The 26,565-nt window shown below is 41.2% G+C and overlaps 1 protein-coding gene across 1 annotated transcript in view; it reads right to left on the reverse strand.

Annotated features, from left to right (window-relative positions):
• ALiX (programmed cell death 6-interacting protein-like protein AliX) overlaps nucleotides 1–23,750 on the reverse strand; it is a 97,512-nt gene extending 73,762 nt beyond the window's left edge. The window contains exons 1-3 of the mRNA XM_068357029.1: nucleotides 23,459–23,750; nucleotides 17,058–17,176; nucleotides 5,706–5,833 (exon numbers count right to left, since the gene is read on the reverse strand). Of these exons, the coding sequence (XP_068213130.1) occupies nucleotides 5,706–5,833; nucleotides 17,058–17,176; nucleotides 23,459–23,670 (459 nt within the window). The 5' untranslated portion in view covers nucleotides 23,671–23,750. The remainder of the gene's footprint in view (nucleotides 1–5,705; nucleotides 5,834–17,057; nucleotides 17,177–23,458) is intronic.
• Between the last annotated feature and the right edge of the window lie 2,815 nt (nucleotides 23,751–26,565).

Raw genomic sequence — 26,565 nt, forward strand, 5'->3', positions numbered from 1 at the left:
GAGAACACTGGCGAGCCAGGGAGACGGCGCGTAGAAGGCTGCGCAGGAACTGTCGGCGCGACACGCAAAGGCGAACGCTCGCGAGTGGGCTCAGGAAGAGGAGGCGCGTGGGCGTGCAGGAACTCTAGATGTACCGCGCAGGAGACCGCGCGCGTTGCTGCGCAGGAGAAAGCTGACAAGCAGGATCGCGAGGGCGAGGAGAAGTTGAGTCCTTGCCCAAGTCCTGAACCGGAGTTCTAGGGCGCACAGGGCGCGTGTCAGGAACTGGAAGCGCAGGTGTGCGTTGACGAGCAGGAGATCTACTGCGGTCAGAAGACCGTTGGCGCGCTGCGCGCAGCAGGAAGAGGAGGATGTTCGTTGTCCTTAGGAGAGCGCTGGCGAGCAGAAGGGCGTTGATCATCAGAAGAGCGCTGGTGAGCAGGAGAGCGCTGACGAGCAGGAGAGCATTGGTGTGCAACTACGCGTGAACGCGCAGGGGAACCCTGACGCGCAAGGGAAGCGCCCACACCGTGGGCGACATCCCTTTGCCCCCGAAGGGACCCGGGTGCCCGTCGGCTGACGAGATCAGACTGCTGGCCGTCTGCACAGGAAGTAGAAGGTCTGGAAGGCGTAGGAGAACGTGAACGATCCCCGGAGAGGTCTAAGGACGCGGCTGCTACAGACTGCTTCTGGTGAGGAGAGTCCCCATCGGAGGACGGAGGAGAAGACGACTCAAAAATGCGCCTCTTGACACCCTTATAGGGAGACGGGAGGCCCTTGCGGCGAAGCGGACAATGAGCCGTACGGCGAAGGCGGCCACGAGGGAGGTCGTCAGGATCATCAGTCCTCCGAAGAGGAGTCTCAGTCAGAGTGCTCCCCCGAGGGGAAGACTTAGCCGCAGGAGAGCCCGTAGGACCCCCTTCCCCCTCCGAAGGATGTACAGAAGGGGGAGGAGAGCCTTCAGCAACGTCATCACCATCAGGAGCCGCAGAGGTTTGACCAGACTCGTCGGAAGCCTCTGCCACCACGACGTCGACGATAGACAGAGGATCTACCCTCTGCTATCACCGGCGACTGCTTGACAGCGGCCCCCAACTGAATAAGATCAAACAGGGCTTCCTTGGAGGGCAGGCCCTTAAGCCCAAGGAACCCCAAAGCTGAAAAAGATCATCATTATACATAGAGTTAAACATTATCAAAATCCTCCCCCCCGGAGGAGGAGGGGGAACCGCCCCGCTATGGGAGGCGACGCCCTCTCCCACACCCCGAGGTCGGGAAACAGAACTAGGGCCTACACTCCCACTCGGCGGCCTCTCACTAGGAGCTGGACGAGGGGGAGCTTCGGAGGAGGTTTGGGTGGCGGAAGAAGAGTCCCGAGAGCCTTCCTCCTTCAAGGCAACCCTCGAAGGAGAACGGTCTCTCTTGGACTTCTTACGCCGGCGGGCAAACCTCTCCCACTGGGAGGCAGACCACTCCCTACACTCACTACATGTATTTTCACTATCACACCGTCGGCCTCGACACTGCGGGAAAAGGGTGTGAGGATCGGTATCCACCGCAGACAATGAAGGTACCGCCAAGGGCGGCCGGCAATCCCAGGGCACTTGCGCATGATGAACAACAAAGGGCGAGGCCAACTTCAAACACACAAAGCTGGGGAAAAGCAAGGAAAAGATTAAGGCTGTCAAAAACGAGGACGATAGACAGAGACGTCAGTACATCGTCCGAGCCAAAAGTGAAGTGAAGCAAATCACCCCGGTGTGTGGGGGGGGGGAGGAGTAGCAAGAAAGCTACCCCTTCCCCTACCCCCGCTAACTAGCACGGGGGTAGTTAACCCTCGTTAAAAATCTATTGGCTCGTCAATTTCAGCTACGCCGAAAGGTAAACCTAATGTAAATAGCGTGGTTTGTATTTTCGGTTACGGAACAAACAAAAAGTTACAAGAATTAAAAATTTTTAAAGCTTGAAGGGCACACTCTGCATCACTAAAAATGGAAAAATTAACCCCCTCTTCCAACGCTATTTTTTTAACAGATAGTGGAAGCAGATGTACATCAGAGAGTGAATGAAGGATGTAAAGTGTTGAGGACAGTGAAGGGAGTGGTAAAGAATAGAGGGTTGGGCATGAACGTAAAGAGTTCTCTATGAGAAAGTGATTGTACCAATTGTGATGTATGGATCGGAGTTGTGGGGAATGAAAGTGACGGAGACACAGAAATTGAACGTGTTTGAGATGAAGTGTCTGAGGAGTATGGCTGGTGTTATCTCGAGTAGATAGGGTTAGGAACAAGTAGTGAGGGTAAGAACGGGTGTAAGAAATAAGTTAGCAGCTAGAGTGGATATGAATGTGTTGAGGTGGTTTAGCCATGTTGAAAAGAATGGAAAATGACTTGTCCGTTAAAGAGGGTGATGAATGCAAGAGTTGATGGGAGAAGTACAAGAGGAAGGCCCAAGGTTTGGGTGGGTGGATGGATGGAGTGAAGAAAGCTCTGGGTGATAGGAGGCTAGATGTGAGAGGCAAGAGAGCGTGCTAGAAATAGGAATGAATGGCGAGCGTTTGTGACCAAGTTCCAGTAGGCCCTGCTGGTTCCTCCGGTCACAGATGACCGTGGAGAGTAGAAGCAGTAGGGGATTCAGCGTTTAAACCTTCCTCTGTGGTGGATAACGGGGGAGGGTGGACTGTGGCACCCATAGCAGTACCAGCCAAACTCGGTTGAGTCCCTTGTCAGGCTGGGAGGTAAGTAGAGGAAAGGTCCCCTTGTTTTCATTTGTTTGATGTTGGCTACTCCCCAAAATTGGGGGAAGTGCCTTGGTATATGTAAGTATGTAGTATGCCATATAGTTCGGCAGTAAATATGGAAGCTCTGAGAGGAAGTGCACCTCTACAATTAAAATCATTACTATATTAACTCCAAATCCAACACCAGCATCGGATTTGCAGTATATAAAAGTCCCTTCCTTATGTTCTGCAACATGTATCATAAAAAGAGACAAGGCTTTTAGTCGGTCATATTCTTTTTAACTTCAATAAAATATGTACAAAAAAATAACTCTGGTAATTTCCATAGAGGCACTGTTGATACCTTAAATGGAAGCAACTTAGTTCAAACTATATCAAGACTGTCTATCAATTGTTTCACTCAAAAACCATAAGGTTGAGGGGATTTGGGGTGTAACTCAAAGTACGTTGAGTGCCTTACAAGGCTTGCAGTCTGACAGGCTAGAGAATTAGGAAGTCCTTGCAACCTAAATCAATAGTGAATAGTAGAAGACTTTGATAAAGGTCTAACAGTGATTCTCGAGCATCAACAAAGAGGCATAGAATAGGCAAAGTTCTAAACGCTCATGTTGCTTATCTGACGAGCTAATTTTTGAGAAAATTAAGGCCTTAGATAGCTTTGGAATAGTTTTACGGTCTTCCTCCCATGATTCAGTGTCAAGACATTTTACTTTTAAGGCTTTCAGGTGAGGAACCCATGCAAGCCTACAATCAAATATCAACCCTAGAAATCTAACTTCACTTACACATGGGATCCGTTGACCTTTGATGTATAGATCCGAGTCTGGGTGTACTCCCCGAATACAACAGAAATAGACAACAGCAGTTTTGCTTGTCAAAAACTTAAATCCATTATATCAGCCCATTGAATTGTTCTGTCAACTGCGAGTTGTGATTTACTCAACCATTGCCATTCTAGCTCCGGCAATTGATATTGTGGGATCATACACCAAAAAAAAAGAGAGAGAGAGAGAGAGAGAGAGAGAGAGAGAGAGAGAGAGAGAGAGAGAGAGAGAGAGAGAGAGAGAGAGAGAGAGTGTGTGTGTTTTACAAGGATTTTGGATGTCTAAGACTTTTTAGTCCATCCGAAGACTCCACATGCTCTTTGGTAGAGCGACTTAGTTCAAATATTTAGAGAGTTCTTATGATCTTGTCTAACTCATTCTTGAACTCGTTTATCGCGTTGCTGTTTACTACCTTCGCTGGTATTTTAATCCAAGCAATTGCGATTTTGTATAAAGAAATTGCCACACTGAGTGGTGTATCTTTTCAATTCCAGTTTATGTCCATTACCTCTGGACTGATTTGTGCTAAGCGTGAATAGATTGTTGTAATCTACAAATGTTATTCCTTCAAGAATTTTGAATGCCTCTATTAACTGTCCCTTAAGTCGTTGAGTTTGTAGATCAAATAAGTTCAAACGTTCCCTCCTCTGTCTATATCCAAATTGCCATAGTGTTGAGACTCGTTTGGTGGCCCTAGCTTGTACTGTTTCCAGTCTATCTATATCCTTCTGAATACTTGGAGCCCAGAATTGGACTCCGTATTCTAGACAAGGTCTTACTATAGTCTATTCTTTTTAGTAAGGCAGATTTGCACTGACTCGCAAGTGTGCCCTTTTAGCTCGGAAAAGTTTCCTGATTGCTGACTGGTTGGACAAGTTAATTCTAACCAATCGGAGAGCAGGTAACTTTTCCGAGCTAAAAGGGCACCGCTCTGAGTCGGTGCAAATGCGCCTCATTAAAAAAAAAAATTGAGTATAGTGATGTGTACAGCTGTAGTACTGTGTCTTTGTTTCTGTATTTGATTTGTCTCTTTATGTAACCTATTAGTTCTTGTGCTTTCTTTTCACCCTTTATGCTGTTTGGTGAACTTCAAATCCTGCTGATAATAATACCAAAATCTTCCTCCTGGTCCACACTTTCTATTTCATTACCCAGCAGTACCCTGATTGAGGGTTACTACTGTATAACTTTACATTTCTCACAGTTGAAAGGCATTTGCTCATTTTCTGGACTATTGTCCTAGCTTCATTAGATCTTCTCTTAAGGTTTCTACGTCTTCACAGTTCGCAGCATTTATGCCTACTTTAGTATCATTGGCAAATTTGGCTATTCAACTAGTTGATCCTAAATCCATGTCGTTAATGTAGATCAGAAATAGCAATGGGGCAAGGACGGATCCTTGAGATACTCACCTTGTAACAGCTGCCCACTCTGAAGCTTCACCATTGATTACAACTCTCTGTTCTCTGTTTGTTAGCCAATCTTCGATCCATTCAGCTGGCTCATTAATGATGCTTAGTGCTTTAATTTTGACCATTAATCTTTTATGAGGAACTTTGTCAAAAGTAGTCACATCTCCTGAGGAGATTTAAGCAGCAAACAACTTCTTCTGAGTCTTCTTGGGCATTGCCAAGACAGACCATAGCAAAAACTTAGCTCGCTTCTTACCCTTCACAGGGGGTACACCTACACCTGCTACTGCACATGAGGCCACAACCTGCACTCAGCTCATGGGGATGACAGCAAACAATCATGCCCTCTATAAGACAGAGTTAGTGTCAATTTAAAGCTGGTTTACTCATAAACTGGCTGCAGTGTACACTCTTCCCAAAGCAAAAGGGAATATCTTTTTTCACTTCCATAATCGCAAGCCAACAACAGCCTTCACTTCCTGCAGCATAAAAAGAAAAGGAAAAAGTCTGGCAAGGTGTTAGCAGTATACAGGTACTCAACAGCAGCCAACAGCAGCCAAATCAGAAGTGAAGCTCTCCAGCTGGAAAAGGGAATAGGTCCTCGCCCGCACCCTTCACCTGCTGGATAACAGCTCATTACAAGTTTTAACAACCTTCTCCAGCTAGCGCTGAATCAACCTCCCTAATTAAAAGACGAAGGTTTGTATGTCACGTAGGAACAATAAAAAATGAAGAAGATAAAAAACCCACCTGGAATAGCCTTGTGCTCAGTTTTAGAGCTTCATCATTGTCAGAACTCTGTGCTGCAGCAACCTGGCTTTGAAGAGCAGCAATATTGAAAAGTACACAGACTTTTTCATAACCAAGAGATGACACAGCTGTAATAATATTGAGACATGTTACATTCTAAATACATTTTTGTGCCATACATACATAACACCTAGATTTTCTATGTTATTGTGTGCAACCTACTTCTGAATTCAAACGATCTCATTCTTGGACTCTTTCTTTTAATATCAAAAGAGCTCATCACAATTGAAGTTGAAATCCTTAACTCACTGTTCTTAAAATAAAAAATACCCTACATAATAACTCATACCCACAAATAATAATGATTGATACAGTATTTGAAGAGTCAAGTTTTCAAGGATTTTAGTTGTCAAAATTTGCCATTTAATTTTGGTCAAAAGGAGACTTTTCAGACTAAGAAGTTTTATTATTTGCAAAGAATTGTAATTTGATAAAAGTGGTAACAGTATACCATCTTACTGTATTTCTTTCCAAAAACATGAATTATTTAATGTTCAGACAATTTTGTAGCTTATGTATAATTTAGCTTCTTTGTTGGAAAACACCAATAATTTTTGTTTTCCCTTCCCATGGATTTTATGGTGAAAAACACTGAAGTAATATGCTATGCCTGTCATCACTATTAGAATGAAAACCCAATTGCACAGCTAAGTGATGAGTGACCAAGTAGAATGAAAATGAAAAAAATATTAAAAAACTGGAAGAAAGCTGTACATATGTAATCTGGGGATACTGCAAATTAGTACCAGGCTGTAACCCCTTCCAACAACGTTGAGGGTCAGCAAAGACAAAATGAGCTCTAGTAAGTGTTAAGTTAATCAAGGGACCAGCATCATTAAGATATTACCAGTCAAGTTATTGGGTATTTTGAATGGCCAGATAGGACTATACATTGAATCCCTCTCTAGTTATGACCCCATTTTCCTTTGCATACACTTACACGGAATAGTCTGGCCAATTTTGTACATATTCTCCTCTTTTCTCATAAACCTGACAACATTAAACTAACAACAATTCTTCGTCTCTCAAGGGGTTAACTACTGCACTGTAATTGTTAAGTGGCCACTTTTCTCTTGGTAAGGGTAGAAGGGACTCTTTAGTTATGGTAAGCAGCTCTTCTAGGAAAAGGACACTCCAATATCAAACCTTTGTTCTCTGGTCTTGGGTAGTGTCATAGCCTCTATACCATGGTCTTCCACTGTCTTGGGTTAGAGTTCTCTAGTTTGAAGGTACACTCGGGCCCGCTATTCTATCTTATTTCTGTTCCTCTAATTTTTGTTGAAGATTTTATAGTTTATACTAGAAACATTTATTCTAATATTGCTAGCTCTTAAAATATTCTATTTTTCCTTTCCTCACTGGGCCATGTTCCCTGTTGGAGCCCCTGGGCTTATAGCATCCTACATTTCCAACTAGACTTGTAGCTTGGCAAGTAACAATAATAATAAAACCATTCCTTTTCACTAAAAAGGGCTAACTTCTGCACTATAATTGTTCAGTGGCTTCTTACCTCTTGGTAAAGGTGGAAGACACTCTTTAACTATGCTAAGCACCTCTTCTAGGATAAGATAAGGACTCTCCAAAATCAATTCATAGGAAGACTGAAAATGGGTCGATTGTATTGGGAAGATCATTTAGTAGAAATATTAGATTTAAATATTTGAGCGTGTGAGCTACTGTAAAAGCTAAAGGCATAATATTGAGAAGTAGCTAGGTAAAGACTAGTGAGAAGACCAAGAACATATACTACATGCAAAAAGTTAGACTTGGACCAGATACAATTCAAACACAAGGTACAGAGAACAGAAGGGGAAGAGCTCTAACTCTACATCAAACAAATAAAGTGGACATGTTACTATAAAAACATTATCCGAATAATGAGTCTGGGAAGAACCGATCATAACAGAACTTGAGTCATAGCTGAGACTATGAAACCTGACTGTTGCTACAAGAGCTTAATGAAGTATCAGTACATGAGGTGACTGACTTGGCTGTCCACCACCAGTAGACCTGGTGTAAAGGTGAACATCTATAAACTGTAATAAAGGTTTCTTCTAATCAGATAGCTCACATTTTCAAGATGAGGAATAAGGAATTCTGATTTGGCACAGCTGCAAAGACAACATAGCCTGCAATGCATTGTTCTCCTAAATTGGTGTCCTGCTAATGTATGTTTTTCTTGATATTTGAGTCTTAATGATAAAGTTCTGATCAAGAGCAATACAATAACCATTTTATTAATCTGAGGAAAAAATATTGACAATATATGTGGTAAAAAACAGTAGAGTATTGAAGGGAAGTAACCCTCTTATCTAGTTTGGGGTATAACTTTCTAAACAAACTTTAAAGGAACCCTCATTGAAAGACAAGGGGTGTTACTGAAGACTTCAATTATTACAGTATGACTCACACAAATGCTCCCTCCCAGTACTCTAAATTGCATGATGGTGTAACATCTATTTATATCAAGAGCTAAAACTGTAAGTGGAGGAACATAGCAGATCTGAAACATAACTAAAATCAGCAAACCATAATCCTGGAAGAGATCTATGGCAAACTTTTTCACTTGACCCAACAACCACATGGGGACCCCTCACAATAACAGCCTTTCCCTTGCAACAATCAATGAATAATCTCCCTGAACGTAGCAGATCCAATGCCTCAGGAGTCTGACTGTGAATACTAAATTGAAACCTTTTTAAGGGTTTTAAGTCATAAAGATGTGGTTCCCTAGTTGTTTAAATGACTCCAAATAGATTGAGAACTACCTGTACTTTGTCAAACAATATCTGAGACAATATGATTAGAAGCCTTTTCAGCTACTGTACTGTAAATGATAAGAATAACAATAGAATCCCAACTGTCCCATATCATTTATTATCATCATTATTAATTGCTAAGCTACAACCATAGTTGGAAAAGCAGGATGCTATAAGCCTAAGGGCTCCAACAGGGAAAATAGCCGTGAAATGAGGAAAAACTACAAGAGAAGTTTAAGAACAATAACAGAAGAATAAATATTCCATATATAAACTATAAAAAACTTGGAAATAACAAGAACATAAAACCTTCAAAATAACCAGAGGAAGAGAATCAAGATAGAATAGTGTGCCCAAGTGTACCCTCAAGCAAGATATCTCTAACCCAAGAGAATGAAAGGCCATGGTACAGAGGCTATAGAACTACCTATGACTAGAAATGGTTTGATTTTGGAGTGTCCTTCTCCTAGAAGAGCTTCTCACCATAGCTACAGTCTCTTCTACCCTAACCAAGAGGAAAGTAGCCATTGAACAATTAAAGTGCAGTAGTTAACCTCTTGAGAGAAGAAGAATTGTTTGGTAATTTCAGTGTTGTCAAGTGTATTAGGAAAGAGGAGAATGTGTAAAGAATAAGCCAGACTATTCTGTGTATGTGTCGGCAAAGATAACCAGAGAGAGGGATCCAATGTAGTACTGTCTGGCCAGTCAAAGGACCCAATAACTCTATAGCGGTAGTATCTCAACGAGTGTCTAGTGCCTTGGCCAATCAGTCACCTAGTCAAGAACTATTTTGTAAAAGTAGTGTGTTTTTGTGATAAGGAAAAGGCAAATATAAATAAGTGTAGTATATATATAAGGAGTTTTAACACCATCAAATTTTTTAGATATCTATATAAAGAAGTTCTTTACACCACCCCAATTTTTGAATAAATTACTGTACTAAGCAACAAGAATATTGCTTTGCATGATGCTGCTTCACGATTCCTAACACAGTCCAAAGTTCCAGAGAATAAACTTGGTTCCATCATGATTAGATGTTTTGCCGACAGTTGCATGTAATTCTAACTGATCGATTATATAGGGACAATACATTTTGAAGAATAAGTACAAACCTAAAAGGTTCACAACTGTACGATGGTAACAATGTTGTATACATAATTTATCATAATTTCATGCATTCATCTACAGATACACTTCTAATTTTTTTGGGGGTAGTCGATATATATATATAAAAAAAAGAGCTTTTCTTCTCTTCGCTCTTCCCAACCTGACGAGGGATTCAGCCGAGTTTGATTGGTACTGCTAGGGTGCCACAGCCCCTCCTACCCTGTTATCCACTACAAATTAAGCTTCATATGCTGAATCCCCTACTACTGCTACCTCACAGCTACAAAGGCGACCCGGGGAAGCAGAAGGGCCAATCAGAACTGGGCCACAATCGCTTACCATTCATTCCTATTTCTAGCGCTCTTTTTTGCCTCTCACATATATCTTCCTATCACCCAGAGCTTTCTTCACTCCATCCAACCACCCAAACCTTGGCCTTCCTCTTGTACTTCTCCATTCATCACCTTTTTCCGCAGACAGCCATTTTTCATTCTCTCTACATAGCAAAACCACCTCAAAACAGTCATATCCACTCTAGCTGCTACTTAATTTCTCACACCAATTCTCACCCTCACTAATTCGTTCATAATCTTATCTAATCGAGAGACACCAGCCATACGCCTCAGACACTCCATCTCAAACACATTCAATTTATCTCTCAGTCATTTTTATTCCTCACAACTCCGATCCATACATCATACTTGGTACAATCACTTTGTCATACAGAACTCTCCTCTTTGCATTCATTCCTAGCCCTCTACTCTTAATTTCATAATTCTACAAAAAAAAATTTAGTTTGATAACTATTACTATGGTCAATCCCAAACATAATTTACCTATAAGAAAACTCTTGAAAAGTGGCTAGTTCCAACGCTTTACTTGCCTGCACATGAACCCTGAGATACCACTTCAGAAATTTGGCCTTTAGTTCTAATAGTCTCCAAATAATGCTGTAATCTAGAAGGACCTATGCCTAAATATTATTTGATAAAGATGGAAATTCCATCCACAATAGGCCCCATTATTAAGAAAAGTTTCTATCATGCTGATATAACAAAACTGACTGAATGGAAAATTTTAAAGAAGACTAACTTTGGCTGTAAACAAACAAAGTACTTGAGGTTCACCTTCATCTCCCAGTTAACCTTTCAGTATACTGTTCTGCAATCATGGGCTTCAGAGAAATGCCAAATCATATCCAAATCTATAACTTTCATTCTTTCTTAATCTGAACTGGCTCTGTCCATAGTCAAAGGTAAAATAATCATCTAATACTTCATTCTGAACAAGTTCACTTCATCACCTAATATGACAACCTAATAAAGCAGTATTCTAGTGAAGCTGTTTAACATTTCCATAGCACCATCCACAGTCAAATAAAAGAAAGATGGTAGCGAATATTTCCAACTGATGGTCACCAGCAGAGACTAAGGAAAACTCCCCATGAAAACTAATTCACAATCAAATGCAAGCAGTCGTAACCCTAACTATTCTACCTTTATCTTAAGTTAAGTTTCCTCTTTAAAAGAGCATGTAATTTCTAGGTTTAAAAAGTAATGGTTTGGTTTTGCAAAAAAAAAAAAAAATTCTGATAATCTTTTAAGCCATTTGTTAACGTTCCTTTGGCTGTGGAAACTGCTCTGAAAGTCTGTCTCAATTTATTGTTTGCCAATACAATCATTCCATTGTTCCCAGTACATGAATTTCCACCAATAATTTTCTATATTGGTACTAATTGAACAACCATATAAAAGTTAATCCTCGGATGAGGGTGGACAGCGTATGGCTACTGTGTTTCCATATGTTTTGTATTACTGTATATTTCTCGAGTTACCTATTTTCAATAGGATGTTTCAAAAATTTTGTTCTGGATAAATACTGTAGGTATGCAAAATCTTGACTATAGTAGAATACAGTCAGATCACATGAAAAATTCAACAGAAATGAAGAAAAAAAAATCACTACTATAGTTGTAGGTTGATAATTTAACCCAGATGCAATAACAAGTATAATAGTAATCCTGAACAATTTCCGATGAAAAAAACGTGCCCTTTATTGAAGACACATGAACTGTGTACGTTTACAATGTTACCTCCTACTGCCATTGAATGAAGACTAGAAAAAATTAAAGTAGAAATTCCGGGATGCCATAGCAAGGCTATTGGAGTCATTGATAAAAACTTTCTTATCCTGACTTGGCTGAGGACTTTCACCAGACCACATGGGGGAAAAAAAAACAAGGCACACCTCTAAGCCGCCCTACCGATCTTGGAATACATCTTGTTTGAGGGCCTGGGGAACGGTCGAGTGGGAGCCTGAAGATCAGGGCTGCTGCGAGCATAATCACAGTCGGGGATCTCTCAAAGTTAAGACTTTGTTGGATACACGATCATTCCAAGACACTAGGAGCCCACTATTTGGGTGGTTTTGCAAGCACATTCCTGTACCAGGAATGACGCGAGCAGAGGGGGGGAACTAGTTGTCCTCTGTCCACCTGGGGCTTCGTACTGCTAGATAGTTGTAGAGACAAGAGGTGAATGCTGGTACCTTTCTGAATCGGGCCAACGGACGAGGCTGGAATGTTGCGGCATATACCCCCCCCCCTCTCTTTTGATGCATTAAAGAGAGCATCAGATCCAGAGGGAAGATGAGAAGACAGGCCTCTTTGCAGAAGCTCTCGCCTGCCACCCAGCATCCACGGATTGTCCAGCGGTGAGGGGGGGAGGGAGATGATGTTAAGACGTGTAACCAATTGCGCATTCTTGCAACGAAGGGGAACAGCTTGTTCTCCCTCCAACTGCCACTAATCCACTGTGGTTGGCCGAATAAGACCGATACCAAACGGTTAACCAGTTAATCAGTACAGCTTACGTTATAATAGCGAATCTCCATAGAGATCGCTTTCCGGACAAGAGACTGTACGGTAATCACCGAACGCATCCAACCAAACCCAAGAGGGGATTGAGACGTATCTTCAATCTATTGTTGGGTGGGTAAAGACCGTAAGTCTACTACGGAGTAGTAACACCGAACTGTGAGCATGACAAACATACATGCATAGTTCGACTTAAAAGTCGTGTCCGGAACTCGGTTGGAGACATTTCTTAGGACAAAAAACGTTCGTACTTCTCCATCTCCGATCAGTAAACTAACATTTATATTAAATGTTCCCTACTAGGGAACAGATATGCTTATGAAAAGTTTCCAGCCAAAGCCTTTGTAGGAGACTAAGACTTCCGATCGGGGGAAAGGAAAAAAATGCCTATAAGGAGGCAGAACATAAATGCCGTATGTCTGGTTACAGGAAAGTAGCCAAGTAATGTATCGAGTAACCTGGTTTCAGTAAGGGATATAAATATATAACTTACTAGAACAGAGTTCTAATTGCAAGATGTATATAGCCCCTATTGGCAGAAAGATCGCTTGCACGCATATATGTACTTGTCCATTTGTGCTAGCGCATGCGTATTCTCTGCCTCCAGGAAACGTATGCAACGAATCCAGTTGCGGGAATAATGTATGTGCGATGAATCGCAACATTATTGCCGAAGGAATTTTGATCGTTGACTAACTAATATTTTCTTGAATGAGAGCGAACATGTTCTCAAACAAAATACAGTATACAGTTATAGAAGAGATCATTTCCCTTTTGGTTTACCCCTCCTCTCTATGTGCGGGGCTAGCCAGTGTTCATTACACAGAAACGGATGTCTGATTACCTATGGGCGGGGTTTGAAACGTTGGTAAACTTAATGAAAAGTTGCCCATGCTGTTGCTATCGTTCTTTTAACGTCAGTTAACAATGTTCCTTCGGGACTAATTGTTTGGAACAACAACCCTTTAAGGACAGAATAAAAACTCGGAAGCCTATCGTGTAAAAAGGCAAGTCGTTATACCCAGGGTACAATGACGGGGGAGGCTGCCCCATTCAAACGGTAAAACCGAATTTAAGACAATAACCTCGCGGTTTTGTCTTGGCTAGAGCGCATGCTCTGAGAAGGCTTACAGCCTTCATGAAGTTTTAACAACACCCATAGAAGTTCTGTAAAATCTTCTCAGGAACGTGTCTCCTGAAAAGGGTGAAGTCTCGTATGTGGGGGTTTGCTTCAAGAAGGCCAGACATAATTGCCATCGACCGCTTACCCAAAGGAGTTGCCATCGAACGCTTTCTCGCTAGTGAGAAAACTACCGTCTAAATCAGGCAAGGCCTGCCAGGGGAAATGAACTGGAATGTAAAGAATTTTTCATTCCCCGCTCATTTCTGTCTGCTAACCAAACCACTCGAAGTGGGAAGGTGGAGGGAAGATGACGGTGGTTCGTTCAAAAACGAAAGGATCGGTGCTGGCGCAACCAGACTAGCTGAAATGGTAATCAACTGGGAGTGTAGAGTGATGTATCCAGTCACACCTATGGAAGACCCAACCAGTAGGGGGGGTCGACCATAGAGTTTTCAGAAAAAACTCTGGATCGCGGAAACCGAGAGATTCGGATGAGAACCTAGGGGTTAAGAATCTATTTGTGAATTCCTTTCTCACGACCTTAAGGGATGTTGTGCCGAGAACCCACAGGAACTCTGTCGCTGATTCCTGATGGAAATTTCAAGAATCGTGTTACGTGACCAGGACCCAAAGGAGCTGTGTTATAGTTACCAGTAGAGATTCGGAAACCCCTAGACAGCAGGTATCCCTCTGTCATAAGAGTAAAACTCTTGATGACGATGGGCGAGCGCGAACAATTCACAGGACGAGAGTTCGAAAACTCTCGTGATGAGTAAAAACTCTAGTGCACTCGTGAACAATTCGCGCAACGAGTTCGAAAAACTCTGTCACAAGAGTTGTTCGCGCATTTCAACTGATTGCGCGCGCCTAGTTCTACGTGAGCACCAAATCAGTCGTGTGCGCCAATATGGTCGTACACGCCAAATCGGTCGTGCGCGCCACATCGGCTGTGAGCGCCAATCCGGTTGTGCGCGCAAAAGGTTGGTCATGCGCGCCAAATTGCATGCGAGAGCTCTCAGTTTGGCGAGACTACTCACTACTAGGTTCACCCGAAGGTTCACGATAGCCTGTGTTGTGTGAGCGCGAACGATCAACACAACGAAAGTCTGCAAACTCTGTCATATTAGTATGGATGATCACGAGAACCCAAAGGTTTAGCGTGAACTGCGTTGTGAGACCCCGAAGGGTCAGCACAAACGAGAAGTCACGAGACCCGGAAGGATCAGCGTGACTGAGGGCACGAGAGACCAAAGGCCTAACGTAGCCTGTGTTGCGAGACCCCGAAGGGTCAGCGCAACGAGAAACCAAAGTTTCCCTGTCACAAAACACCTAAGTGTCGGAGTGACTAAAGTTACGAAAGCCCAAGGGATCAACGTAACTAATGTTACGAAACCCCAAAGGATCAGCGTAACGAGAAACCGAAGTTTCCCTGTCACAAAACACCGAAGAGTCAGAGTGACTAAAGTTACGAGAGCCCAAGGGTTCAGCGTAACTAATGTTACGAGATCCCGAAGGGTCAGCGTAACAAGAAACTGAAGTTTTCCTGTCACAAAACACCGAAGTGTCAGAGTGACTAAAGTTATGAGAGGCCACGGATTCTGCGTAACTAATGTTACGAGACCACGAAGGATCAGCGTAACGAGGAACCGAGGTTCTTTTGTCACACGACCCAGAAAGGTTAGCGTGATTGATGGTACAAGTTCCCGAAGGCTCAACATTACCACCGTTACGAGACCCCGAAGGTTCAGTGTAACAAAGCCAAAGGTTTCGTGCAGAGTCCCGAAGGCCTCCTGCTGTCATGAGAACCCGCAGGATCAACATGACGAGAGCCCGAAGGCTCACGATCACGCCAGCCCAAAGGGTGATCGTAACGAGACCCTGAAGGATCAAGGAGAACCAGCAGGTTCAAAGATAACACCTACGCATAAAAGGTTTGTTCTCCCGAAGGAAGAACCATAAGCGTAACGGGGGACTGCCGATGCCCAGAGGCGGTCTTATCTCGAGAACGAGAGACTCGATCCCCCGAAGGGGTAACCTGCTTCACAGAAAGCTCTGCCACCGCCCCTGGAAGGAATAAAGCATAGGCATAAAATATTTCTCTAGCGAACGAGGGAGAAGTCCTCCCGAAGGAGGACATCACCTAAGACAAGCTTTTTCCCAGCTCTATGGGAATAAAGCGTAAGCGTAAAATATCTCTAGCAAACGAGGGAAAAGTCCTCCCGAAGGAGGACATCACCTAAGACAAGCTTCCTCCCAGCTCTATGGGAAAAAAAGCGTAGGCGTAAGAAACTCTCTTGCGAACAAGAGAGAAGTCCTTCCGAAGGAGGACATCGCCTAAGGCAAGCTTTCTCCCAGCTCTAAGGGAAAAAGGCATAGGCGTAAAGAAAAATCTCTCTCTCGCGAGAGAGAGAGAGAGAGAGAGAGAGAGAGAGAGAGAGAAAAGTTCCCCTCGAAGGAAGAACATCAAGTTGAAGGTTGACAGTGAATGCTACCTCGTAACGTGGGCAGCTCACGAGCTACCACATGGAGCACAGTATAATGAAAAAGGCGGCCGTGGCAATCAGCCTTGTGTTCAACGTCGCCGCTACCTGTGAAAAAAGGAAGTTGTGATCAATTACAATTCATGCTCTGTTGCACAAAATACATTATTCGGGGAATAAGTCACCTTCCTCGAAAGGGAGCTGAACTGTTATACACTTTAATTCACTAATGAAACAAACACATGGCAGTGTTGAGAACCTGCCGACCATCAGCGCAGGGTAGGGCAGCAATGACAACTCCCTTACGGCGGAGGCAGTCGGATACGTTGTCAACAGTAATTAAAATTACAAGTATCTAACAACATAAACCTATATTTCCATTTATACACATATACACTCATATATATGCAAGATAAATGAAAACAAACAAGAGAAAAAAAAATAAAACAGAAAAACAATCAAGGCAAGTCTTTGAGGGAGAGAAAGGCAGCATAACCGTCCTCTACCGAGCCATAAAGTAAAGTGGTTACTCAGCTGAGAGGTGTGAGAGAGCGGGGTAGCCAGTCTAACCCCCCCCCCCCCCCCGCTAATTAGTGGATGGGGTAGTTATCCTTCACTAAAATTATCATGGCTCGTCATTCAGCTACGCCGAAAGTATACCCTATAAATAGCGGAAGGTTAGTATCTACGCCGGAACAAACGTGTATGAGAGAGAGAGAGAGAGAGAGAGAGAGAGAGAGAGAGAGAGAGAGAGAGAGAGAGAGAGAGACTCAAAACACTGATACCGGGGAATTTTATCAAATATTTTTTTTATTTTGCAACTAAGATTTGTATATTGACACTGAAAAGTAAGATGCAAGATTCAAACAGGAATAATATATCAAAACTTGTTCATTTGACATGAAAATACAAAAGCAAGGTGTACATCAAAAGCAGTTCTTCACTTACTGAGACTGATGCGACCACCAAATATTGACCCTCTGTCAAAGGCATCTTTCCACTTGAAAGGTACTTGTATTTCAGCTGCAGGGATCTTTGACTCCAATGCAACAATCTGGTCAAAATATCTGAAAATACAGAGGACTAAGATTGTGCAACAAATTACTGAATAATAGATGTTACGACTTTGCAAGTTAAAATAAATGTTTTCACTTTCATTTCCAAGGCTAACTTGCAAATATTGTAATTACCTTGAAAAAACTTTTTGAACAATGCATATCTTCATAGAAGATTACAGAAAACATATCAATCAGGAGTGCAATCAAATATTCCTAGAGAATTAATATCAACTGTAGGGGTTTGGCACCATATGCAAACTTACCATCATAACCTACCTAAAATAAAACTATGTACAGTACATTAAAACCCTAATACAAATCAATTTCAAAATACTGTAACTTATTTTTCATAGCTATAAAATCCTAAGCCATTTAATATGGGTACACTATTAGCGTGCAAGCTGCTATGGCCAATGCAGAATCATTGCAGATCTAGCAACAAATATGGCATTTACTACTCACCCGTGTCAAGTAAATAGGATGTGGCTTGACTACGGGCCTCACTCTAACTCCAGACGGGACTTGCTATGAAAAATGCAAATCATTTTTAAGTTTGTGATTTGTTCCTACACGAAGACAAGCCTTCAACATTTAACATGGGAGTATTCTTTAGGAGAGGGGAAGTCCCGTTGGGCATTTGGCTAGGGAGGTGTAAAAACAGAGCATGTCACCCTTGCATCCCGTGGACCACGAATATGACAAATTCGGCGATAATTTGTATCTTTCCCTAACTAATACAAACCTGTAGTTATTTATGTGGATATACTTTCAGCAGAGCTGCAAGGCAGTCATTAGATTTAAAATGTGAGGTGGCAACCCTACCTAACCACTTGATTAAGTAGGCAGGGGGGTACCCAGCCAACTATATATACTCTCACAGCAGTGAGTTACGTCACTTTTTGATTGCAGGCAGGACTTGCTAGGGGACAGGTGATAGTGGGCCAATTTATATACCTGTAAATAACTACGGGTTTGTATTAGGGAAAAATACAAATTATCTCCAAATTTATCATTTGTTCCCATACTAACAACCCTTCTGTTATTTATGAGGATGACTCACTCTTAGGAGGGTAAGTTCGACTACAGGCTTAGTAATTGATTAGGGTTTACCTAGTACAGTATTAGACTGTAATCGAGGGAAACATTGCCACCTCCCTTATCAATACAAGTATGATAGTGGCCTGCAACCCAAGTAGTTGTGAGAGACTTCATATGAACGTCTAGATAAGAAGTTTTCTAGTTTAAATAGGAACCCTACACATAAATAGAAGTTTCCCAAAGCCTACCTCCCAGGGTGTGTTGGAGACGTGTACAAGTATATAACAATAAACTATACTTGGTACACAAGAGAAGTGGTTATTACCTGCAGAGGTTGAAGCCAGTTTGTAAAGGAACCCATGGTGCTGTTCCCAAAACAGGGGAAGATGACGAAAGTAAAGAACCCAGACATTCTTTCATTCATCCCAGCCTTACCTGTGGTAACCAATGTCCTCAACCTTCTGCTACTTATCCAACAGGGAGCCTGAGATATTCTTAAACCACTTGTTGTGTCACCACCACAGAAGCGATAGAGAAACCGTACCGGGTCTTCTGGCAGGTAGGGTGAGGTGAAGATCAGACATGCTTTCATCCTATCAATGACACGGTCTGTGCCACAAAGGAGCTGCTTCTAAACATTATGGACGAATTCTGGTCTAAAACGTTATGAGCTCTGGGTCACTTCTATGAGGAGAAGGAGAGGGATTCCATGACTGATATATGACCAGTGTCCCAGTCACGAACGAGATACTTATATGCCTCCTTTGACCTTCCTAGGGTCAGCAAAACATGCTGAACCCAAGGAGCAAGCTCTTTTATTGTTTTCCTGACGTATGGCCTTAATATAAGCACTGGCATGAAAAGGAGGAATCAATGATGGGTATATGACCCAGTGGGTCCCAGTCAGGAATGGGAGTCTAATACACTCCCTCAGGCAATCCAGGGTTGGCAAAACGTGCTGTACCCTTGAGATTAGGTAAGCATCCTCCTCGAGGTATGTCCTCAAGTAATTACTGGTATAACGGCCTTCATTACAAAGCGTCAGGTTTCTGGTCTGAATGGCTTGAACCAGAGGTTCAAGCTGTACAGAACAAAATTGGATGTTACTTGGTTTTTCGCCGTGAGCAAGAGACGTTGAGGAAGACCCATAGAGTAAGTCTTTCTTTTGGTTAAGGGACACACTGGGAGAAACCTGTCTTCGAGATCAGAAGATCTGCTCTTTTAGGTGTCCTAGGTCCTCGAGAAAAGAACCCCAAAACTGAAAAAAGCCACCCTTCCCATTGAGAGCTATATTACGTCACTACGGGTAAATCAGTTCAAACTGTGGAGAGTAACGAATAGAGGAGATGCTCGATGGACGAGCAAAGGTCTTCCATTGCCTAAGCCAAAGAGCATGATTCCCTTCGATGGTAATTTTGAGAGCATAACTGGAATAGCACCCTAAGGAAGAGAAAACAGACTTCACTCGACCCTCACTACGGATCATGTAGTCATAAAGAAAGTCCGTAATACATTCTCTGAAGTTGTAGACATGCCACTGGACGTGACTCATCTTTCCGGCATGAAGAGTCTTGCGTGCAAGATTCGTATTGCCTACGAGGCTAGACCGATGCGCTAGTAGTTTCTCTTAATGAGACAAGTCTAACTACAAGTTTGCACGGAAGTTGGGAGAAGCCATGTATTCCTTTCTTGGAGAAATTGCTCGCAAAAAGGAATACAACAGCTAACCACAGTCCTCCCGCAGAAGGAAGATGAATGCCTGTCATTAATATTCATTCCGTTTCCCGAAGGAAGACCTCTAAAGCAGAGGCCGTAGGAGGAACACTCCTGCAGATGGGGTGGATTCTAGAAAATCCAAACCCGTGGACAGGATATCCCGAAGGGGAGACTCGTAGGAGCAAGACTTGTTTCCCGCGAACGGGAAGCCAACGAATCACTGTCATTCCCCAGGTACTTTCCCAAGAGAAGAGGATGCCTTTTAGGGGATTAAGAGACAATATCATTCATGCTCTGATCCTAGTCCTAATAACTTGTGGTACTGTATGTGGCCTACCCCCTTTTCTTTGATGCCTCTATAGGAAGTATCAAATCCAGGAAGAACAAGGAGATTCTTGTCTGGCAACCTTTTTACCAGGACCGTTTCTTGCTCAGGTCTTGTAGAGAACCAAGGGAAGAACGATCCATGGTGCAAAAGGACCTGGAACATGGCTAGTCCTTTAGAGGTCACATTAAACGAGGACTGAAGCGGTTTTGTTGAACCTGCAGACATTTCTACAGGCTGATGACCCAGTAGGTAGGCAGGCAAATTGGGTAGTATGTTTAATGAGAGGGCAGGCATAAAAATTTCTTTATTAGTTAGGGTAGGGTTAAGCAAATTTAAAACAGTTTCATCTAATTTTCGAACGGTGATCCTGCCTCATACAAACACTCCACCAGATCACCTGTTCACAGATTTTACCTGCACTTTTATTTTGCCAATATTGTGATTTCCTTACTTTACTTTAAGGGCTGTTTTTCTGTTCCTATACTGCAGGACCTTTCATAATTAATTTAACGTATACATTCCAAGACATTCTGCATTTCACACAGCACTTGCCTCGTTTATTGTCATATCCACATTATCTTGTCAAGAACTGTCTTTGTATTGACATCCAAAAAATTTTGAAAAGGTTTCACCACAAAATGTTTACATTAATGGACAGTGTGTGAATTGACAGATGGACATAGTATTCAGAGATTGAAGAAAGTCTGGGAACTCAAATATTGAGATGGTTTTAGCATCTGATGAGAAGGATTGAATAGCAGTCAGTCAGAAAAACTGTGCATATGGAATAAACAGGAAGAAAGGAATAGATGACGATATATATGTTATGCGCCATTGGCCGATCGCCCTGCACCATCTATGGACCCATCGTTAGTGCAGACATCAATAGATAACGCAACCATCGATCGATTGCGATGCGCGTTTGAGGGATATATTGAAGGTGATATTGCTGTATTAAGCAACGTCAGTAAATTATTTTGTAGTATGTTGCAAAATGGAATCAATCTTTTTGTTGACAAAAACAATATACTGTAATGTATTTTGTTTAATGTATTATGTTGTAGGCCTACTTTGGAGGATAAACTCATTGAAATTGTCATTGTAATTGGTGATAAGCAGTTCGTGAATAAGATGATGAATTCGTCAGTTGAGATGGATGATAATTTAGTCAGCAGGAGAGTGACACTAATTACCGAATAGGACGTGAAGGGTTTGTCAGTTGAGATGGATGACACTGATTACTGATGATGAGCTGATGTCTAATAAGCAGTTTATCTTTCTTCCCATTTCTTTACTTAATGTGTTTTGCAAAAATTTTTTATCATGTTATTCCTTCCAACAACAACTAACCGATGACAAAGTTATTTAAAAAATTTTTACAGTAATGAAAAGTCACTTTTGACTTTTTCACGTCCTCTTATGTATTAAACTTTGAGAATTTTAGTGCATCATTACTAGTAATAGCACTGACATGTGCGTTTCACTTGAAATTTGTATTTTCTTTTTGGATGGCGAGCCTTGTTTTGTAGACTTAAATAAATATAAGTACTTTCTTGTGAATTTTAATGTTTTTAATTTGATGAAAGTATACCTTTTTAATGGCAATTCATCATATAAATAAGTGAATATATTAAGAAAGTTTACAGTTTGTTAGTTAATCTTAATGTTACTTTCTTAAATCTTTTGGATTAACCATATGCATCACACAGATACTAAGTCCCTATCAATCAATAGCACTGCGCAAATGACTGATTGCTCGGCAGCAAGCCCGGCTTCATTGTGCGCCCTAAACCATATACGTTGAACGCGCCGCATAATCTACCGATTGCTGCGCCAACAATGGATCCATTGATGGCGCTGCACGATCGACCGATAGCGTGTAATGTATAGACATCATGGGAGTTTGGCTATGAAGAGTGACAGAAGAGAGTGGAGGGACCCTGTTTCACATCCAACACAATACAGCAAAAATTATACATAAAATACATTGGGGTTGATGACTAACCTTCCATGAACATAAAAAAATTCACAAGTCAGGCCTACGTAACAAGTAAAATCCCGTGTGTATATCATTGGGTCACCTGACCTGGCAATTGCATAGAAATTGGGAATCTTTCCTAACAGCGCCTATCTTCCTCAACACTTAATTATGTATAGTGTATGTTGGTCTGCCAAACTAACACTAACTACTGTCCTGTTAGTCTTTGCTCCACGCTGGCTTGCTTTGCTCACAATCTAACATGGCCTTGCTACTCTATTTTGTCCCAAGTATTGAAAGGGTATAAAGATCACTAATAGTCCAAGTGACCCCATACTGCACATGGTACCATACCCGACACTTCTGTATCACACAAAAATTACGAAATTGCATAGTACATAACATTTTTATCTTATGGAAAAATATGAAACTGAAATTTACAGAGGCCTATTCACACCTAAGGTGTAATTTCCAAATAAAAAAAAAATGCCAGTAAAATAGTTCGGTCATCAGTACTAGTGAAAACAATTTTTATAAGAGGTTCGACCAGTTTAATACTTGCACAACACTTAATAAAACACATTAGGCAGGTAAATATTTGGGCAGATTAAAGTTTATAGATAAAAGCACCCTATTGCAGTAATCTGGAGATTAATCATACATTTCTAAATTATATAAACTTCCCACTCGAGAAGTTAGCAAAAGAATCACAGCATAAGCCTCTGTATAAGCCATATCTTTCCCTATATCACCCATTATCAGTTAACTAAACTGACTGTACAATAATTTTCAATATCTTACTTCTTGACTACGCACTACACGGTGACCTAACCTAACATGGGATAACAAATTATTATTATTATTTTTACTTGCAAAGCTACAACCCTAGTTGGAAAAGCAGGAAACTGTAAAGCCAAGGGCCACAACAGGGAAAATAGCACAATGAGGAAAGGAAACAAAGAAAATTAAAGTATCTCAAGAACAGTAACAACATTAAAATAAAATACTTTAAACAAACTATAAAAACTTTAACAAAACAAGAGGAAGAGAAGTAAAATAGGATAGTGTGCCTAAGTGTACCCTCAAGGAAGAGAACTCTAACCCCAGGACAATGGAAGACAATGGTACAGAACGGTTTCAATCTTACGCAGTCTGATAGCAACGAATATTTCATTTTAGGTAAACAATATACATTTATAATACATATCTGAAGTAAAAACAATCCGTATACCTGTATATAGTCTCCAAGGAGGATTCGTGGAAGTCTAAGGTCCTACACACGGCCGATGTCCTTAGTTTTGAGAATTCATTAATGGCACCGATGTAGCTTTCCTGCTCTGCCGTTTGATATCGCGAGGTAATCAAATTCTTCAGCGGCTTAAGAATATCTATATCAGAAGCCTTTTTCAGGGGAACACCAACAGTTTCGGCGGTTGCTGACATCTCGAGATTTGATGACTTAGTTTACGGGAAGATAATTGACCACAACCAGAATCTTTCATATGAGAGTGACGTCATGGCTAAACAACCCAGGGTAGACTCGCTTTAAATTTAATCTATTTCTATTACGTTTAATGGGGGATAAAAAGAATACTTAATAGGAAATGGTGTACACTAAAATAAATTAATAGCTTATAATCTTATAAACTGTATAAATTTGCTTTTCTGACACTAACAAAAACTGTAGTATACATATACACAACTAGCGACCGAGCCTCCTCAAAGTGAGTAATGGACGGTGTCATTTCCGTATGATCACCAATTCCCATATTCAAAATCCTCTTGAAGATATTGAAACTCCATGACATGACAAAAAAATATCTCGTAACACGACTTTCAAATAAGTAGATGAGAATTTCTCCAAGAGTGTGCTCAGCGTATCTTTCTATCGTATGTTTAGGGGCACAGGCACTTGCCGTTAGGTCACAGTCAATTTCTAACTGTTCGGGCAAGCAAATTTTTATCCGCTAATTAGACCTGATTGAATCCTATGATTGAAACTTCTTAAGATATATGCATCAGTTTATCATCCATAGTATCCATTGAAAAACGCACGTGGATTCGTAGGACCGTGACAGTAAATTTTGTTGCCCCGGGGAAGGCTAAGGAGTGTGAATAATGCCTATTTTTACCAGCGTATATCCTGTCGGTAGAATAGCTATAATGACTCACTGTAGAACGTAACCGGATGTAAGAATTCAATAAGTGTAAAGCTTTGGATGCTCCAACGGTCTTGTTGGTCAAAACATGTTTACAGTGATTGGATTATTCTCTCTCTCTCTCTCTCTCTCTCTCTCTCTCTCTCTCTCTCTCTCTCTCCTCTCTCCTCTCTCTCTCTCTCTCCTCTCTCTCTCTCTCCTCATATGTAACGATAAAAAATTTTAACGACAATAAAAATGATTATCTCATATCATATTAGAAAAGTCTGCTATCAATGAACATAATATAACTTAATATCGTTCGAACAATAATTGATCAATCTACTAAAAGAACAAAGGCATAACCGGAGATTAAAAGGAAGGCTTAGAATAATACATGAGACGCAAATAATTGAAAATTAATACAACTACAACAGAACTGTAGTATGAGCATTTGTTAAACAAATGTAAGGAGTCACTCAAGGTGGTATCCACCTTGAATGGATGTTTCTCTACCACGCCCGTCCCTTGGCCGGCCTCCACCACCCCCCTTTCCTTTATCAAATTCTCAAAACATTTTTCTATCCCAGGTACTTCATCTGGAATGAGAATGAAAACCTGAATCATATTTTACGCATTGGCTAATACGTTAAAGCTATGTAACATATGATGACCTGAATCATATTTAAGTATTAGCTAATGCGTTAAAGCTGTGTAAAATATGATGACGAGAAGACAACACTATACTGTTTTTTTAAGTGAATATGAAATTCTATTGGAGAGTAATAAAAAGTTGATGTTCACCAATTGTTACTATCATTTTTCGTATTTTATTTATATGTTAATTTATTCAATTTATTTTTAAAGGGAGTAGCCTAAATGATAAACTGTTACAATAAAGGAGGCTCTGGATATCACAAACTTATTTTCAAGTCTTCAACATTCCAGGGTAGACCGTAGAATCGTAGATCCTGTATATGATTCCACCAAAATCGTGATTCATCACTAGATAGCAAAATAATATAAAGGATTTTTATCATCCTTTTGAACCTGTATAACAAAATAGAATGGGACTCTTAATAAACCACTGAATTCAATCATTCTAAATAATTATAACATGAATTTCTAATGATCAAAGTTTCTATAAACGAAGACACAAGAGGGTACATGCAAACGGTTCTCTCTCTCTCTCTCTCTCTCTCTCTCTCTCTCTCTCTCTCTCTCTCTCTATTGTTATTTATGTATGTATTCGTAATTGTGAATATATCTTAAACAGTGTGTAACCATTTTCCATCGTGTAAATGTAGATTAAAGACATCATTCGAAATAGGGACAAATACTCTACAGTAAATGTGACGAAACATTTAATTACATGCTTCATATTATGGAACATATATTGCCTTTGGTCTAATCTAAATGACATGATAAGAGCGAGTGTCACAAAGGAGCAGCCTGTAGCACAGGGGAGAATATCAAGCGTGCTAGTGAATCAGCAAAAAGTTACTATTGAAGACGATTGCAGTATAAACAGCTACTGAAATACTTTAATCAAATTGTTGAAATTGTTATGGATTTATTGACATAATCAGGTGAAATTGAAGACTGTGTGAATCCTCTTGTCAACCAGCCATTTGGCGTTGTTACTCAGATATACTAATGTTTGCAGTACAGTTTTTAAGTTGATGGTTAACATCACATTCGCAAGCACACTTACGTGTATGATTCCACTCCAATAACGATCTTATATAATTGTAATACTGGTAGCCTATGTTATGAAGAACGTGTATTATGGGTAACTAAAACCATATGTTGGCCAGGGCACCAGCCACCCGTTGTGATACTACCGCTCGAGAGTTATTTGGGTTCTTTGAATGACCAGACAATATTTTCTGGTTACGGCTCATTTTTCCTTTGCCCACACATACACGGAATTGTTTGGCCTATTCTTTCCAAATTCTCCTCTGCCCTAATACACCTGTCAACACTGAAATTAACAAACAATTCTTCTTTTCTCCAGGGGTTAACTACTGCACTGCTTACGTTCAGTGGCTACTTTCCTCTCGGTAAGGGTAGAAGAGACTCTAGCTATGATAAGCAGCTTTTCTAGGAGAGGGAAACTCCAAAATTAAACTATTGTTCTCTAGTCTTTGTAGGTAGTAGGTTGGCCGGGGAACACTCCACCCGTTGAGATACTACCGCT

This window comes from Palaemon carinicauda, chromosome 33 (assembly GCF_036898095.1).
Source record: "Palaemon carinicauda isolate YSFRI2023 chromosome 33, ASM3689809v2, whole genome shotgun sequence".
In the NCBI taxonomy this organism is placed as follows: Eukaryota; Metazoa; Arthropoda; class Malacostraca; order Decapoda; family Palaemonidae; genus Palaemon; species Palaemon carinicauda.